Source organism: Aythya fuligula, chromosome 3 (assembly GCF_009819795.1).
Source record: "Aythya fuligula isolate bAytFul2 chromosome 3, bAytFul2.pri, whole genome shotgun sequence".
In the NCBI taxonomy this organism is placed as follows: Eukaryota; Metazoa; Chordata; class Aves; order Anseriformes; family Anatidae; genus Aythya; species Aythya fuligula.
Window position 1 is genome coordinate 44126992 of NC_045561.1, and position 17693 is coordinate 44144684.

At 36.2% G+C, this 17693-nt stretch overlaps 1 protein-coding gene across 5 annotated transcripts in view; it reads right to left on the bottom strand.

Annotated features, from left to right (window-relative positions):
* SMOC2 (SPARC related modular calcium binding 2) overlaps window positions 1–17693 on the bottom strand; it is a 145344-nt gene that overhangs the window by 63146 nt on the left and 64505 nt on the right. For 3 of the 5 annotated variants that reach the window (XM_032183504.1, XM_032183503.1, XM_032183502.1), the window contains exons 5-7: window positions 15100–15147; window positions 11003–11053; window positions 10173–10247 (exon numbers count right to left, since the gene is read on the bottom strand). In XM_032183504.1, the coding sequence (XP_032039395.1) occupies window positions 10173–10247; window positions 11003–11053; window positions 15100–15147 (174 nt within the window). Of the gene's footprint in view, window positions 1–10172; window positions 10248–11002; window positions 11087–15099; window positions 15148–17693 lie in introns of all 5 variants that reach the window. The other 2 variants (XM_032183501.1, XM_032183500.1) reach the window with 1 other exon arrangement.

The following is a 17693-nucleotide window of genomic DNA, read 5'->3' on the forward strand; positions in this document are numbered from 1 at the left end:
TCGTCCTGTCACCAGGCACGTGGGAGAACAGGCCAACCCACACCTCGCTACAGCCTCCCTTGAGGTACCCATAGAGAGCGATAAGGTCGCCCCTGAGCCTCCTCTTCTCCAGGCTGAACAAGCCCAGCTCCCTCAGCCGCTCCTCGTAGGACTTGTTCTCCAGGCCCCTCACCAGCTTCGTCGCCCTTCTCTGAACCCGCTCAAGCATCTCCATGCATGTATGGAGTTTTTAGTCTTGCAAAATGTGGTAGAATTCCATGAATATACTTAGAGCAATGGAATAACTTTCTTTACCTTCTGTATTCCTAACAGGGTTTCTTCTTGTTCAAGAGCATAACCACAAATTTACTAAAGTTTTGAAAAGATGACTCTCAGGGTTCTCTGACTTTGCTTGCATCTCTTTCATTTGTTTTGTGCGTTGTTTTTTTTGTTGTTTTGTTGGTTTATTTTTAACCACTTCAACCTCAAGAGTATTGTATTCTTCATATTTCAGCAAAAATCAAGACAATTGTTTTGAAGCCATTTTGTAGGTTGAAATGCCTAATTCTATGTGCTCACCCCTGTCTCAAGAAAATGCAAGCGAATCAATAAAAAGTTGGCCTCCACCACACCAACAAAGGTATGCAAATCTTACTGTCTGTGCCCATTGCTTCAAGGGTTATTGACTGTGAGGAGTCAGGGAAAGGAAGGTACCTCTGCATATAGCTTGAACAGCATTTCCTCATAATTATATGATTATTGGGATGATGATGGAAAGCCTGTCATCTCTTGCTGTTGACCCTTATGGACTTCTAGTTGCCTGAAAAATTTGGAAACCACTTAAAGGCTTATCTTATACATATACTGCCCTGCAATCATAGCACAGCCAAAGCCAGATCCAGACTCTCTAGGCTGGAAGATTTATCCATTTCCCAGAAAGATTACGTCTTTAGATATGATCTAGTCCAGCGTGTTTCTCTGCATTAACATGATTTACTTATTTTCTATTTTTTTTCCTCTTTTGTTAAAATATAGACTGTTAGCCTGATGTCCAATATTGGATTTATGGAGCTTATTGATGTTTTTATGATTATGCAATCTGATGTCTGGTAAACTGTGGAAAGCTATGTGTAGGTGGGGGAGTGCATGTCTGAAAATTAAAGGAGAACTTCAGACATGACTGTTGTGTCATTTACTTTCTGCAGAAAGTAATATGATATAATTAAAAATGGGGAAGATTAGTATCTTTTGGCATCAAATTTTAATACATGCAGTAAAATAAAAATTATCAACCTTGCATAAAGCAGATTTATTTTTTTTTTTTTTTCACAGTGGGGGTCCAATAAAACCCTGGAACATCCAGAGCATAAAGAACATCAACTGGATGTAAAACAGAACTCTACTTTTTAATGGTTTAAGATGGGAGGATCTTTCCCTGCAGTGGGAGTAAAAAACTGAAAATGCCAGAACTTAATGTTTATAAAAGTTTTGTACTAATATGTAAAATTAAAATAAAGATAAATGAAAAAGCTTGTAAAAAGGATTATTAAAGATATGACAGTACTATTACAAATATGATCCAGCAGCCTGGAAATTAAGAATGTATTGTAATATACAAGCACTGTGGGGCGGTCTGGAGAAGTTTATCTTTTTGGAACAGGCTGAAAGAACAGACAGAAAACAGTAATTTTCCTTTACCAATTTAGGTCTTGAAAAAATGAAGCAGAAAAGTAGGAAGAAGAAGAGGAGGAGGAGAAAGAAGAGAAGGAGGAGGAGGAGAAAGAAGAGAAGGAGAAACAAGAAGAACAAGAAGAAGAGGAAGAAGAAGAAAGAAGAAGAAAGAAGACAGCAATCAAAATGAAACAGAGCAAAGGAGGACCTAAAGATGATGAAGAAGATGAAGAATACTGTTTTCTCCTTCTGTAATTACTAAATCAAAACTAGGATTCATTAAAGACTGCTTCTGAAAAGTAAGAAAAAATTCACCATTAAGAACTATGTCTACCATTTACTGCTTGGCCCCAGTGGTGTGGACAATCATGAGTTCCAAAGCCACCAGTTTTTCAGCTGCCAGGGAGCATCTCGAAACCATCTCCTAAAGAATTCTGTTCTGAAACTGTTTTGATTCTTGACAGAAAAATAGCAAAAAATGGAGGAGGAAAAAAAAAAAATAAAAAATAAAAAGACAGAACTACTTCCTAGTCTTCAAAAGATTTAAAACTAATACAATAAGTGATATATTGAGACGTGACAGTATCTCTCATTTCTCCATCCCAACAGTTTCTTAACAATGCTGTTTTTATAGTAAAATGCAAACCAAAAATTATAGTTCACTCCAAATAATTGTGTTCATTCAGGAACTCTAAAACAAACATTTAGTGAGTTAGCAACCAGAGACAATCCAGAGAGTCTGAGGAGGTTATAATACCGTTAGCCTGGAAGCTTCCAGTCTTCAGCTATATCATGTTTTCTTACTCAACATCCTCACACTTTCATCACTTTTTATCTTCCATGCACAACTTTTTGGAATAACAGGACAAACAACAAATATTCTACCAGCTGATGTCTTCCAACACCCACAAGTTTCACAAGGCCTAAAAGCCAGGCGTGTGGCCATCACAAAACATTCATATTTCATCTGTAGATGTCATACTGAAAATGCCAGTGCCTTTTCTTGTATAGGGAATTAACTCACAAATAAGCCCAAGTTATACAGTTCACATTAATACCTGGATGTCAACTTGTCCAAAGCTGGGCAGAGACTGCCAGTGGGGATTAAACTAATTTGTAATGGACTGAGCTACCATTGCCAGAATTCTTGTGTGGACTTACTAGCAAATTGATATGTTTGAAAACTTATTTAAAATCAATGGCTTTGCCTTCTGCTTACCTTTCATGGCTTGAATTTGGGTACTTTGGGCTCAATTCAATGTCATTCCAGGTTCTCTGCACTATCAAACCTACATGCCAGAAGAGAACAGACTTCCTTTTTTTTTTTTTTTTATCTCCCAGTCCATGCAGATATCTCAGATAGTCTAGACACATGAAAAGGATTTAGATGCCTATGTTTTAGCATCTTATTCCCATGTTATTCATTTCTCCAGCAACAGCTATGGCTGTATTTACAATGCAGTCTGGGAATGTAAGTCCCATATTTGGGTGTGGCTGATTCCTTCACCAACCATTGCAATGAAATGCTGTCCTTAAGACTGAAATTAGGTGATAACAGGGAAGAAATTCTTTAATTCTGTGGTTTGCCATGAATGAACCACTCCCAATCAGGCTATTTTCCTGTGCAAATCTACTTGATATATTCATTTAAACACAATTTCTGTGTCCAGCACAGGTGTAAAAGCACTCAGAGTGGGTATACCTCTTTGCTCATATCTGTACATATTGCTCTAGAGTCCTCACCTCCCCCTCGTTTCATGATGAATACAAGCAAAGTTGAGAACAGAATATTGGCCAGGCTACTGCACACTAGCACACAACTTGCTAGGAATCTCAGCTTTAAAAAGGGAAGCAACAAACTTTTAAGACACTCTCTTCCCCCTCTTGCCTGTGTTCTTTTCTCTATCTTTTTTTTTCTTTTTGTATGTGTGTGTGTGCATGTGATAACCTTTTAATCCTAACTGGATTAATACCTCAAATCTTCAGATTGGAAATTTAGACTAATTCAAAATAGTTTTAGAAAGCTTCTAACTAGATTGTAAATACATTTGTAACCAGGAATGTGTAACGGATCTTATTTTTTTTTTTCTTGCTTGCTCACACATCTTCAACAGCACATAATTTCTGTTGAGTCAATATTAAGAGCAACATCTGGAAAATGCAACAATAAATGAGAATAAATACAAAGTCACTGAGCTGTTACTCATTTTCCTGTCTGTAAGTTATTCATTTTCCTATGCTGAGAGAGGAACGGCTATGAGAACTGATGTGATCGGGCACACACACAAACTCTTACACTAATTTCCACTGCAAGAAAATGCATGCTTTTTTCATGCAGACTTTAACTTTAGAACTGAGTTTTGCCAGGATAGGCACTGTCCAGAGACATTATCCAGGTTTGCTTTGTCATGAACATGAGCACTACAGTGTGTAACAAGATTTGTCTTTGTCCCTTGCAAGAAGGTGACTTTCAGAGAATGATCAGGGCACATGGATCCCACTGGAACAATTGCATTTGAGAAACAAAACAGCTAGCAAAACAGAAACCTCACTGGCAACCAACATAATTTCCATGTGAGAAAACTCTTATGTACAAGTGCTTTAAAGCAGTCTGATGAGGCGGCAATAAAAACTGTGTTCAAATATTAGAATGTTCAAATATTAATCAATCTCACTGGCAGAGTTTGTCAACAGATTCAGACTGTATGGGCAGATAAATCACAGAATCACAGAATTTCTAGGTTGGAAGAGACCTCAAGATCATCGAGTCCAACCTCTGACCTAACACTAACAAGTCCTCCACTAAACCATATCCCTAAGCTCTACATCTAAATGTCTTTTAAAAACCTCCAGGGATGGTGACCCAACCACTTCCCTGGGCAGCCCATTCCAATGCCTAACAACCCTTTCAGTAAAGAAGTTCTTCCTAACATCCAACCTGAAACTCCCCTGGCGCAACTTAAGCCCATTCCCCCTCGTCCTGTCACCAGGCACGTGGGAGAACAGACCAACCCACACCTCGCTACAGCCTCCTTTAAGGTACCTGTAGAGAGCGATAAGGTCGCCCCTGCGTCCTCTTCTCCAGGCTGAACAAGCCCAGCTTCCTCAGCCTCTCCTCATAAGACTTGTTCTCCAGACCCCTCACCAGCTTCATTGCCCTTCTCTGGACTCTAGAACCTCGATGTCCTTCTTGTAGCAAGGGGCCCAAAAATTAACACAGTACTCGAGGTGTGGCCTCACCAGAGCTGAGTACAGTGGGACAATCACTTCCCTGGTCCTGCTGGCCACACTGCTTCTTATACAAGCCAGGATGCTGTTGGCCTTCTTGGCCACCTGAGCACACTGCTGGCTCATATTCAGCCTACTATTAACCATCACTCCCAGGTCCTTCTCTGCCAGGCAGCTTTCTAACCACTCATCTCCCAGCCTGTAGCTCTGCTTGGGGTTGTTGCACCTCAGGTACAGCACTTGGCCTTGTTGAACTTTATACAGCTGACCTCAGCCCACTGTTCCAGCCTATCCAGATCCTCCTGCAGAGCCTTCCTGCCCTTGAGCAGATCGACACACACACCTAACTTGGTGTCTTCTGCAAACTTACTGGGGGTGCACTCAATGCCCTCATCCAGATCATCGATAAAGATATTAAAGAGGACTGGCCCCACAGTTTGGGATGGAGTCAAATACCTAATTTGCTAGTTACATTAAACACTTTCAGGATTTGTATATTTCCTATTTTATTATTTTAAGAATATCTTCACAGTAGACATTGTACTATTTTCACTTGTATGTGCAGTCATACTGTGCTAAATTACTGTATGTGCAATCCATACATGTGATGTTTTGAAAATGAAAATCCTGTTGGATCAAGCCCTCTTGAGCTAATTGATAATACCTTGTCATAGGTATTTTAATATATTTGAAACTGATGGTCTATAGTAAATTGGGAGCAGTAAAACAGTACTCTGCTGTGTTTAAAATTTTAAAAAGTTCCATGTTGCTTTCACATGTGCACAGCCAAAGCCAAAAATTAAGCTAAAGATAATTCTATGTTACTGGTACATCCAGATTCAGGTGTAGTGTTGACACTCTCAAAGTCAATAAAGACATAGTTTGAGGAGGCAATAAATTCTGATTTAGGATTATTAAAAAAAAAAAAAAATCATAATCACATGACCCACTACTTTTTGCACAGATGTGTTAATTTTAACAGCTGGACTCTGTGCTGACCCTATTTTATGCTGGATCACTTACAGATTGTTTTTCAGCACCTGCTTAAAGATGATAAACATAAAGCTGGCACAAACACATGCCAGCTTTATGATAACACATCATATGATCACGTGTCTGTGCCTGATCCAGATGAAATGTGAATGACTGGTGTACTAGTAGCATGAAGACGAAGCATGAATGGTTGTGGAACCATGGTCTAGAAGTTCTGCCATGGATTGCCAGGGGTCCTCAATTTTTATTCACCAGTTTCGTGTGTTTAAAATTTATCACACAAATCAGAATCAAGTTTGGTGAAGTATAAAAAATGTGACAATTTCTTCCTGTCTTCTAGGTCATACCAGACTATCAACAAAACAAATCCCAAATTTTTCAATCACTCTTTACAATGCTCATTAAATAAACTATACAGATAATCAATGAACACACACATTTTTAGTGCTAGTAATGCCACAATAATAATTTTTTGAGGAAACAGCATACGACTGTAATACATCTTAGCCAACGATACATTACTTGACCCTTTCTCTTTTAATTTGAATTATATTATCATCAGAATCATCTTAAGCACATATGTAAGTATATTCCATATTATGGTTGAGTTTTTGCATCCTGCATTTGCAAGATTTATGAAATTTTATACTGCCATTATTTATTCTCATTTGTGTGGTGGACAGATTTGTAATTAGAAATCATCCAGTACTTTAAGAATTTTCTAAGCACTAACATAATTGTAAGTTAAACTCACCCTATTTGTTTTCAATGGAAGAGATACCACAACAAACTGTTAGAGAAACTCCTTAGGAAACCGTATCCCCTGTTAGGTGATGGGAAGGTATCTGCATTGCCATGTACTGCATTGCCTACACCTATGTTCTGGCTGCTCCTAGCCTTGAAGCTAATGTAACTGACAACTGCTGAATCCAAAATGTCTGGTTTCTCCAAATCCAAAGACCTTCTGTCTTCTGTTCTTTACAAAATACAAAAGCTCCAAAAGCACACTACCTAGATTTTCAAATGATATTGTGGTGGTATATATAAACAATATTTAGTTCATCTGAATGTAGGTGTTATTTTTAACACCTTATTTTTAACACTTCTAACACCTTAACACCTCCAGTTTATTTTTGATAGCTGTTGCTATAATTCTTATTTTCGTCAATCTGATGTGGCAAAAACACAAATATCTTCTGTGAAATGGGTGAAGAAATGAGGAGTGTAAGATTAGAAAGAAGTCCAGAAATTAAAAAATCTTAAAATACCTTCCAAGACAGAGAGGCATATGTATATATGCATAAAATATTCTCCACAAATACTGTATTATTTTAGCAACCAGTATATACATTTTCTAATTCTGAAAAGACCAAAAAGAAAAAAATAAAATCTAAATAAAAAAAGTTTTAAAACAGAGAAAGTCAGATGTTTACAGCCAAATCCACCACTATAAACAGAGCTATTGTTGGCCCAACAATAATGTTTTTGTTTGTTTGTTTGTTTGTTTTCCAGGGGTAACATTTTGTCATCAAAATCTGATAGGTTAAATACCACACTGTACTTTTACTTAGCTTTACTAAGCAGCAAAGGTCTGTTTCTCTGAACCAATAAACACAATATGCACCAGAAATCATTATTCAATATTGATATATAATCCAGTAATTTCATGCCCTTCATCTGTACATTTTCCAAATGTCATTTCTCTGTACTAAATTATTTTTGGTTGATTTAAATCAAACGGAGGCAATGAATAACTAATATAAAGTAGAATTTCCTGAGCTATTATTTTTTACCCTTCAAAAATTAAAATCTTACACTAATTTTAACGTTTCATTATAATTTATAGGTTAGTTATAGAGTTGCAAAACCAAACTACTCCAGATGAGTGCAATAAATGCAATGTAGTCATCTGTGATTCTTAACACACATACACACACACACAAAAAAAAAAAAAAAAAAAAAAAAAAATCTAAGAAAACTGATTTCTCAAGTCTAGACAAGTTTCTTTATGCCCATACCTTATCCATACCTTATGGATTGTGACATCTTAGGACATGTATTCAGATTAAAAAAAAAAAAAAAAAAAAAAAAAAAAGTAAGAGCAATACAGACTAATGTAGGCAGTTTTAAATAGGATATTTTTAGTTTGCATGAAATTTTTAGCATTATCATCTTACGTTGCTTATTTTTAACAGGCAGGGCTAAATTACTGTGTTAATTGGACCAGAAGTTCTTTGAAAGCATTTGGATTACACTAGAAGAAAAAAGGAAGATTACCAATAAATTGGGTTTCATCTTTTGTTTTATAAACATATTACATCCACAGATAAATTTTCCTCATTTTTCTCAGACAAATACATTTAAAAATCTTTCTTGTATTTGTATATCCACACCTGAATTGCTAAGCAAACTGAGTAAAGAAGACATCTGTATTTATTCCTTGGATTGGTATCGGATACCTAAGCCTAGGTATCTGAACGTGGTTAGTTTACAACCCACTGTATTCATTCATGGGGTCCTTCCTATTCTACACACATAGCAGCACAGAAATCTTCTCTGTGGATGTTCCCCAAAGCCTTGGAACCACTCTGACAGGTAATAAGGAGAAAATCTAACCTAATGTTTTCAAGACCTTAGAAGACCTGATTACAGAATATGTGAGGTTCAGCCATCAAAACAACTTATATTGCCACATGACTCACTGTATATTTCTGACATCCATGAGAGAGATACTGCCAAGCACAACTGATTAACACATTGTTTTTAGCATTTAGATTCATATGGCTTGATAATGTCGTATTAAATACGTAAGAGAAGTAATGGAAGAGACAGTGGTGAGCCCTTCTGGAGTACCAGATATGCCTACAGACAAAAGCAAGTCTCACTATGTAGTGTCTGCTGACTTCTGTGGGTATAGCATGTGCAAACACTCCTGAGATCTTACACTTGTTGTGAGCAAGTCCTATTAGCAAATACAATACAGTCATGCTTTTGATGTTAATGGACCATATAGCTAGCAATCATAATACAGACAGACTACACTACTGGTCTCTTCTTTTGTAAATATGTCCTTAGGTAGATTGGAGGTTACAAGCTCCCAGTAATAAAACCCACCTTTTCTTTGTTCTTTCCCTAACATTTTATGCATGTCCACGTTTAAGCTTTCACTTCCTGCAGCAGCACTGCAAACTCAAGAACTCTTGCTTTAGATCTACCTAATACATCTAGCACTGTAAAAATGAAAGAAACGCTCATGTAAGTTACATATTTCTATGCACCTATTTTACAGACAGAAATCCCAAAGGAAGTATGTTCTTGCTAAAACCAGCTAAGGAAATGACAGAATACATCCCCAGCATGGAAAGCGTTTGCTTTTCTTGTCTATAATCTGTTTATAATCCTTATCCTAGCTGCCTATTAGAGCATCAAGGAGAGGGAAAGGTATTAATAACTATGGCTTTGTTGTTAAAACTAGCTTAATAAATGAATATATAAACCTCTTAGTAAAAATGTCTTTCTTATGATTGTTTGACGTTTAGTAATTTAGCAAACTACTTAAGCACAGTACTAAAGGTAAAGCACAGCTTCAGTTTCCACTGGATTTGAAGTGTGCTTTTGGGTGATTTAGTGAGCAACAGTCTGTATCATTAATATTTCCTTTCAAACTAAACTTTTTTTTCCAGAGGCAACATAATTCATCCACACTAAACTGGTAATCAGTTTGTAAATAACAGATAATTTATGTAAGCAAAACACATATAACACAATCTTTCCGATTTCCTTTTAACTGATAACTGGTTTCTGATGGGAGCTTACTTCTTTTCAGATTTGCCTCCTAAGATTTAGCACCAAATGTATGTAACTTCCACTGTCCATTTCCAAGTACCTTCTTGTTACACACCATCAAAATAATAATAATAATAATAATAATTAAAAAAATAAAAAAGAACAATGAAGGAAAATACAAGTAGGTGATAAAAATACAGATAATCAAAGAGGAAAAGAAATATAAATATCAGATCCACTCACAGATGCATATAGTTGTGAGCTAGAGACCTTTGTGGAATAATGGCAATTTACACCCAGTAAATGTTGGCCAAAAATGTTTCCATACACAAGGAGTGCATGCCACATGAGCCTACAAAATCATCATGATTTAAATCATCAGTCACTAGCATATGATAAGAGTGGGAGCAGAATGGTTACTCAAACAAATTTTGCTTAAATGGCTTCAGCTCTAAAAAGGCTTAATGTGCCTCTTTACAGGACCTCCGCAAAGTAAGGACACCACAGCTTCTTACCTGAGCTTTTATTGGTTTTGTTTTGTCTGCTCTTTACTTGCTCAGTCCATAATGTAGGATAACGAGAAGCTATATCTAGAAAAAAAATACAGCAGAAAAAAGTTTGTAAATGTTACAGTTTTTTAAAAGTTACTAGCAGCTGAATAATATTGAGTTATCAGTATTAAAGATATGTGGATTTTAAAAAGGGAGAGGGTATACTGATCTGTATTAGAACAGGTAAAATCTTTATTCATACAAAGGCATAAATAGTTCATTTCTTATTCCATTCAAACAAAAGTTTGAAAGATCCAAAATGTGTAGTAACTTTAAATCAGTGAGATATACGCTGGGTGGTAAGATAGTCACAGTATAGAACTACCATTGCATATGGGCTTTGAGCTTTCTATTTGTAGAGCACTGAATTTTCCCAGATCCAAATACGCTTGTAAAAGCACTAACCTTACATTGCTAGACAATATGCTGAGAACAGAATTTATGCTTTTAAATTCCTTGTTTGGTCATACAGTTTTAATCTGAACTGTGGCTCAAGTTTAAAACCTGTCTGTACCCTGAGTATTCGCAATAAATTAGCTACTGTTAAGAGTCCATAGCTGAAGTGTCACCTCAATACTACCCCCATGAAATTCATTGTTTTTAAGTTTTAAGACTTGACTGTCTTCTGTTTTTATCCTGAAAAGGGTACAGAAGTTTTCAATTTCTTGCAATTTCAGGAAGTCTGATCAGCCCCAGCAGGTGCCCTAGTTCTAAAGTAGCATTTGATGCTGTGGTATATTGCCTATATTGCATTAATTTAATATCGCACTGTTAAAATTCCTGTCGATGCTTACCTTCTTCATCACCTTGAGGCTGAGTCTCCAGCGCGGGAGCTGAGACATCATCTGAATTCAGAATGGAAAAGATTTGCAAGGAGACTACAATTATGAGAGTAAGCTAAATAAGTGTACATACGTGATTGATGCTAATGATTTGCACATAGCCCCGGCCGGTAAACAAACAATAATTTAAGCATTATTAATATGTACTGTACAGCATAGACATATTACGTCTGCACACTATAGATTATAAATGTATGGCTTTTAAGATTATGGCTGATGAATTGATTGCAGGGTCTCTGAAGAGCATGAAGTGATCAAGTTGTTCCCCAGACAGTAGTTCTTCATTTTAATGATTCCTATAGATTATAATTGAACAAATAAGCATTCATAAAGAAGAAATTCAGTAAATGCATCAAAGGGGTAAGTCCTGTGAAAGCAAAAGCAGTCTGAGATGGAAGTGGTTGCAGATATGTTGACACCTTAAAATGAAAGGAAAGTTTCTTTTTGTACAGCAGAATGTATTTAGCAATCAAGATGATTTTATTGGTAAGATTCATAAAGAATCAGATTTTTCTTTGCATTATCCTTATCCTTTAGTCAGCCATCTCCATCCATTCACAATCAACCATTACTGCAAAACAAGAGGGATGAAATGATAAAAGAATGTGGATAATTTTAGTAAAATATAGTAGAAGCAGCACTGGAAAAGAAAAATTCAGTATGAAAAAAATTCAAGTTAGCAATCTGTGAGAAAGACAGACCCACCTTCACCTCATTATGGTTTTGTTATTTAAAATGATTTCAGATACTGAGTAAAAATGAGCTAGTACACCTTTTACTTATTTTCTAGCTGCTGTTTCCTTTAGAATGGAGCTAACTCCAAGTTACTCTGTGGTAAACAGCATCTTCTGTGAAAGGGTTTTATGAACATTTCTTGCAGTTTCACAACTGGATCCCAGACCAACATAGTTTCCAGGTTGTTTTTGTGACATTTTCACAGAAGCTAGAAATGAAGGTAACTTTGAAGCTTTCTTTTGCACATAGAGGATTTGGAAGTACTCTGACCTTCCCCTTTGGAGGCTACAGTCTAATTCATAGCAAATACTCTGGAAAATTTTCATGCATGCTTTCCACAAAAGCAGGGCAGCAGCAACAGAAACTTGTTTTCATTGCAAAATATTTTAACCAAACCATAAGGAGACTTCTTTTAAGAATGTTCATTTTTCATGTCCATGCAATGATAGGATACTTCGTTCGAATAGCATGACAGACTGTCACTTCCCATTAGTTCTACTAGCAATTTTGTGTTGTCCTCTGGGTGGTGGAATAAGATCATTAACTAATTTCAGAGAGGACATCAAATATCCCAGCATATTAAAAATGAAAACCTGCATTTAGATTAGCAATTAGTATGTAATTCAAAAAAACTGACTTTTAGATTGTACCTTCAGATGGGTAAATGTTGCCAAGAGCTCTGCCACAAAATCAGTTTGGGACTTAAGTGACATTGTTCTATCATCATCTTTCTGTATACAGTTTGAGTTTGTCATGCATTTGTTCTTACATTAATAAGTGAAATACAGATAGAATGCTGCAATTTTAACAATTATCAGCCCAATCAAAATTATCCTCTTGACAACAAACTCTGTTCGTTTAAACAGCATTTACTGCACAACTTTTAAGACACAGTTTATTAATATGAATATATATTCTAAAAAAAAAAAGAAAGAAAAAAAAAAAAAGGTACCTAACAATTGAATCGTAAAACTGGCCACAGGTCCTCCAGGAAACAAAAAGAAAGAGAGAGGTTTTCTTTTGATCTCCATCAAATCAAACATTTGGTGTGGGAAATCTGTATTAATTTAACTTCATTTCAGAACTGGAGGAGCTACAACAGCTCCTGAACTACGCTTAATCTGAAAGAGGACTATGGCATTAATTTTCTCTGTGAAAGTGTCTTCTCTTTTCATAAAAACCTTTTGTATTAAGTATGAAGAAGCATGTAGAGGTTTTTTTGTTCAAAATCCAATACACTGCCACAACTACATTGCAGTACATCTTCATTTCAGGTATTTCATATGTTAACTTCATAGGACTTCCTGGCCAGCACCTGCATACCACTACATACATACATACATGTAAATAAACCATTCCATTATCAGAGTTCCATTAAAAAGAACACAGTCCTGCAGTCAGCTAAGAAAAAGGGGCACAATCCCATGCCTAACACTTATGCTTTTCAGATAGTCTGAATACTTTCTCTGGCTAGAGGTGGGAACTGTGGCACAGGGAAAAGATATGTTAGGAAGTATCCTTTAAGCTTTGTTGCTGTTTGAGTTCATATGCAAAGTTGCAAACAAACAAACAGTGCTCCTGACATCCAAAATCTGTGACTGGAAATTTTCATTGAGCTTTCATTCATTGAGCTGCACATCTCAAACAGATATGGCCCTCTATGTTATTCTCTCTGAGTATGTGTGGAAGAACTGTCTTCCACACTGGATGTCTGTCTGTCTTTACCTTGGAAGAAGAGACTGCCTCAGGCTACGTTTATACTGTCTCTTGACAGTATAGTCACCAAGACCACTCAAGTTTGGGGCACATCTTCTGTAGCTTTTGTAGCAGCAAGAATGTCATCAACTTTCGTAAGCTTGCTGTGTTACAATATCAGAACACCAACCTGTGGCACCTCCAGTTAGTCCACAGCAACATGAAGAAGGAAGATGGGCAGGAAGGGGTGCATGCTAAATTTATGGTTATTCCAAAAGCTACCTCTATGCCCTAGCCACATGAACTACAAAATATTTTTACTACATTGACAATGAGGCAAGAGAACAGATCCTTAACTCAAATAGCAGATCAAGTTCATTACTCTGTGATAGTCTTAAAGAGGTTGTGATATCACTGACAATATTATTTTATTTAAAGCATAAGGCAGTGACTTTGAAGGGTGAGGAGATGTTAGCAGTATCTGAGAAGAGCCAGGAACCACCTGAGAACCAGGACATCGGCCCTTTGCACTGCAGGCTTGGGCTGGAGAATAAAAACAAGGCATGAGTGAAATACAACTGTGTCATTTTAGACACAAATATATGTGATGCAAATATATGTGATTTCTTGTTCTAGGAGTGTCTATTCAGGCTTCAGCAACTCAGCCCCCACAGTCAAAAAAAAAAAAAAAAAAAAAAAAAGAATTCCAAGACCCAGACAAGTTTTATATATGGGATAGTTCATATAGTTCAAAGTTGAAAATGAAAGTCCTGACCCAAAGCAAATTTTCCCAGAACATAATGAGGTTAGTGGAAACCACAGTTTGTCCAGAAAGACTTGAAGGAACAGTTTTCCACTGCTGATTCATGTACCTTGTCATTATTAGCCTTTAAAGAAGTACTGATTTTCTTAACCTAATGGTGCATTAGTTTATTTAAATGTTCAGTATATTACAAAGCTACAAAAGTTACTGTAAAACTTATATCAATTATATTTACAGCAGAATAAACTGGATAGTCATTAATATTAGCACAAATTTGAGTTAGCTTCTTTAAAATTAATTTATCCCACTGCAACTGGCAGAAATATTTAGTGTGTTATTTTCAGATGAATCTAATATTCTTTTAAGTGTTTGGAGAGCATGAGCTCTAATTTTGTTTAAAGAACAGATATCTCTCTCATTTAAATCTACCAGCTATGTTGGAGTTGCATCAGATTTTGTCCTGCCAACGATATACGCTATGATCTATCTCTAAGAACAACAATCATTTGGCCATGAATGTAACCCATTAGTTGAATTAATCACATTATAGAAAAAAGTGTTGGGTCCAAGATGACTCAAGCACTGGCTGCTATGGACATAAAGTGAGGACTAGAGTTTCCAAGATTTTGGGACTGCAGAATGCTGGCTTTATCAAACAGACAGAATAATCTGTCCTCTAATGCAAGAGAGAGAGCAGTATGGGAAAATAGCTGAGTACTGCTATGGGAAGCAAAGTTTATTCCACCATTCATTGATAATTTAAACCTACAGAAAATCATGGTGGTTTATCCCACAGTACACACAGTATACTAAAATATATTTTATTTTCTATCTAACGGCCATCTAAGATATTTACCTGTTTTTCCTGCACCTTCTCGTTGTGGCAGTTTCTCACTCACTGAACCTGCAATTACAGAAAGAAATTAACCAGAAAACTATTATTTTCATTTTTAAAACCTTTTATAAGAAGCACAGTTTAACTGTAATGATTCATCTTTGTTTATTGTAGAAAAAAAAAAAAAATATCAGGAAATTTCTTCCTTTGCAAACCAAGGATTTTAGCTTTGCCTGACTTCTGCATTTGTGTACCATCAATTTATAGTCAGGTGCTACTTCTTGGCTACCACAGGACCTGAGAAAGAGATAACATTAAACACTACAGAAACAGAAGTGCAAGAACGTGTTTGTGTGCAGCACACTCAAAGCATCCCTTCCCCACCAACCTAGGAAGGCCAGGTCCTCCATGAAGTGCATCTCTCCAGTACTACTCCATTGAGGTTCCTTGTGAGGGACAACAGCCTTCCTACACAGTCTTGCTTATGTACCTCAGCGGTTCTGTGGGGCTTCTTCAGATTGAAAGGTGTCCCCTTCTGCTTTAAAAACCTCATGCAAGGCTCTCCAGAAATATTATGCTGGTATAGAAATGTGTGGTATGGAAATGAGGAAGCCTTACAAGCCTGAACCTGCTTTGGTTCCTCAAACCTGGGGCCCCTGGGAAAGGAGGCAGCAGTGGTGGGAAAGGAGTAATCAAGTCTGCAGGAAATGGGTTTTAACAGCTTACTGTACCAGCATGAATGCCAGTCTTGATTTAAAGTCATCAAGAAATGGAGAGTCCACTTGTTTTCTTTGTAGTTTTTACAAGAGATATTTGGCCTTAGCTTTTACAGTAGAAATAATGCCTTATTTCTCATTTATATCTGATTATCACAACGGTTTGTATGATTGTAATTCCTAGTCACTTCCTGTCATCATATCCATCATATCCATGTCTCATGAATTTTATTGCATCACATTTGAATTACCAGAAATTCAATATATTTTGTAATGCATTGGCATTAATTCAGACAGGAAAAAAATGCCATTATCATCAAAGGAAGTATATCCAAGAGTGTTTGGGATAACTTGCTCTAAGTGTACTGCAATACTCATCCCTATTACTCACCATGAAGAGGAGGCAGATACTTGCCTTAATGCTATCTGAAGCCTGAAGGTCTGAGCCTTTGGGTGCTTGACTTGAATCTCCTGACAGGCAGCTTGAATTTGAGCAAGATGTTTCGGTTTTAGAAAGTACTGTGTATAAAATTACATTTTTTTCTAATTGCACTAAAGACCAGTGATCTATTCTTTTCTCAGATTTCATCCAGTTGCAATTAACTCTGTGGTTTCTCAATTTAATTTTTATGTACAGGAGTATAATTATAAAATCTGTTGTAAATACTGATAGTTTATATCTCATTCTCATACACACTAAAGTGATTTACAACAATTTGTGAGTACAAATGAAGTCTTGGCATGGGTGGGGTACATGTGATGAACCTCTACCAATAGCCCCTTTGCACAACAGTAAAGAGTAAAGCTCCACTTTGAGAACAGTGTTCTGTCTCTATGTAAATTCAACATCAGATTTGATTTTTTTTTTTTTCTGTTTTACTTGTATTTACTCTAAATTTTGAAGGAAAGATGATGGAGGAAGATAGTGGCATTCACAAATGTTAACTTTATCATAGTGAAATTAGTTTCATTATGAAATTAAAACATTAGGAAAATTAGGTTCTGTGGGCAAACAATTTTTGTAGTCTTAGGAAACTAACAGCAATATTCACAGAACTTCCTAAAAAGGGAAATCTTCACCTTTCACATTTTTTTCACTTAGAATTTTCAATTTATATGTCAAAAACTTTGTTTGTTCTAAGTTGGAGGTGGAAAGGTTGTTGAGCTTATATCAATATTTTTCTACCATTTTCTGAATATATTTGAGCTTAAAGTACTGTGAGGTGATAGGAATTGCATTTGAAAATTTCTAGGAAATTATGTCTTCAATACTCACAACAAATGTTCACATTTTCAGCCAGGCAAGAAATAGAACTAGCAACATCTAACTTTTGTAAAAGGGAATACAGTCAGGTTCCAAGTTTTCAGTGCATTGTAAACAAACAAAACACCATAAAAATACATTTCAGGAAGGGGAGAGGGAAAGGAGGCATATTAGACTTAACATTATTTTATCAAGATGAAGTTAGTACCATTCTGGCTTGTGTATGATCACCCCCTCCATTCACTCAACAATTGATCCACTAATGATCGTGATGATCCTTTTCTTAAAGAAATTGCTTCCTCAGCTTATTGCAAAACCCACAATTCAGCCCAATTTCAGTCACACAATTTCTGAGGCACAATAAATCTTCCATGGAATGTAATGAGAGTTTTGTGATTTATGATTTTAGCATATACATTTCATAGAGTTCTGATCATATGTGACTGGGCTTTAAATCACATATAATCAGAAAAAGAGAAAGTGAATGATTACTTATTTAGCTTATATAATGATGTCTCATCTCCTGCTAACAAATACTTGATATATTATCACTTAATGCAAATAGCAGGAAACAGGAAAGTAAATTTATCATGCTGCTCTACATTTTACATATCTGTACATCTAGCTGTGTACGT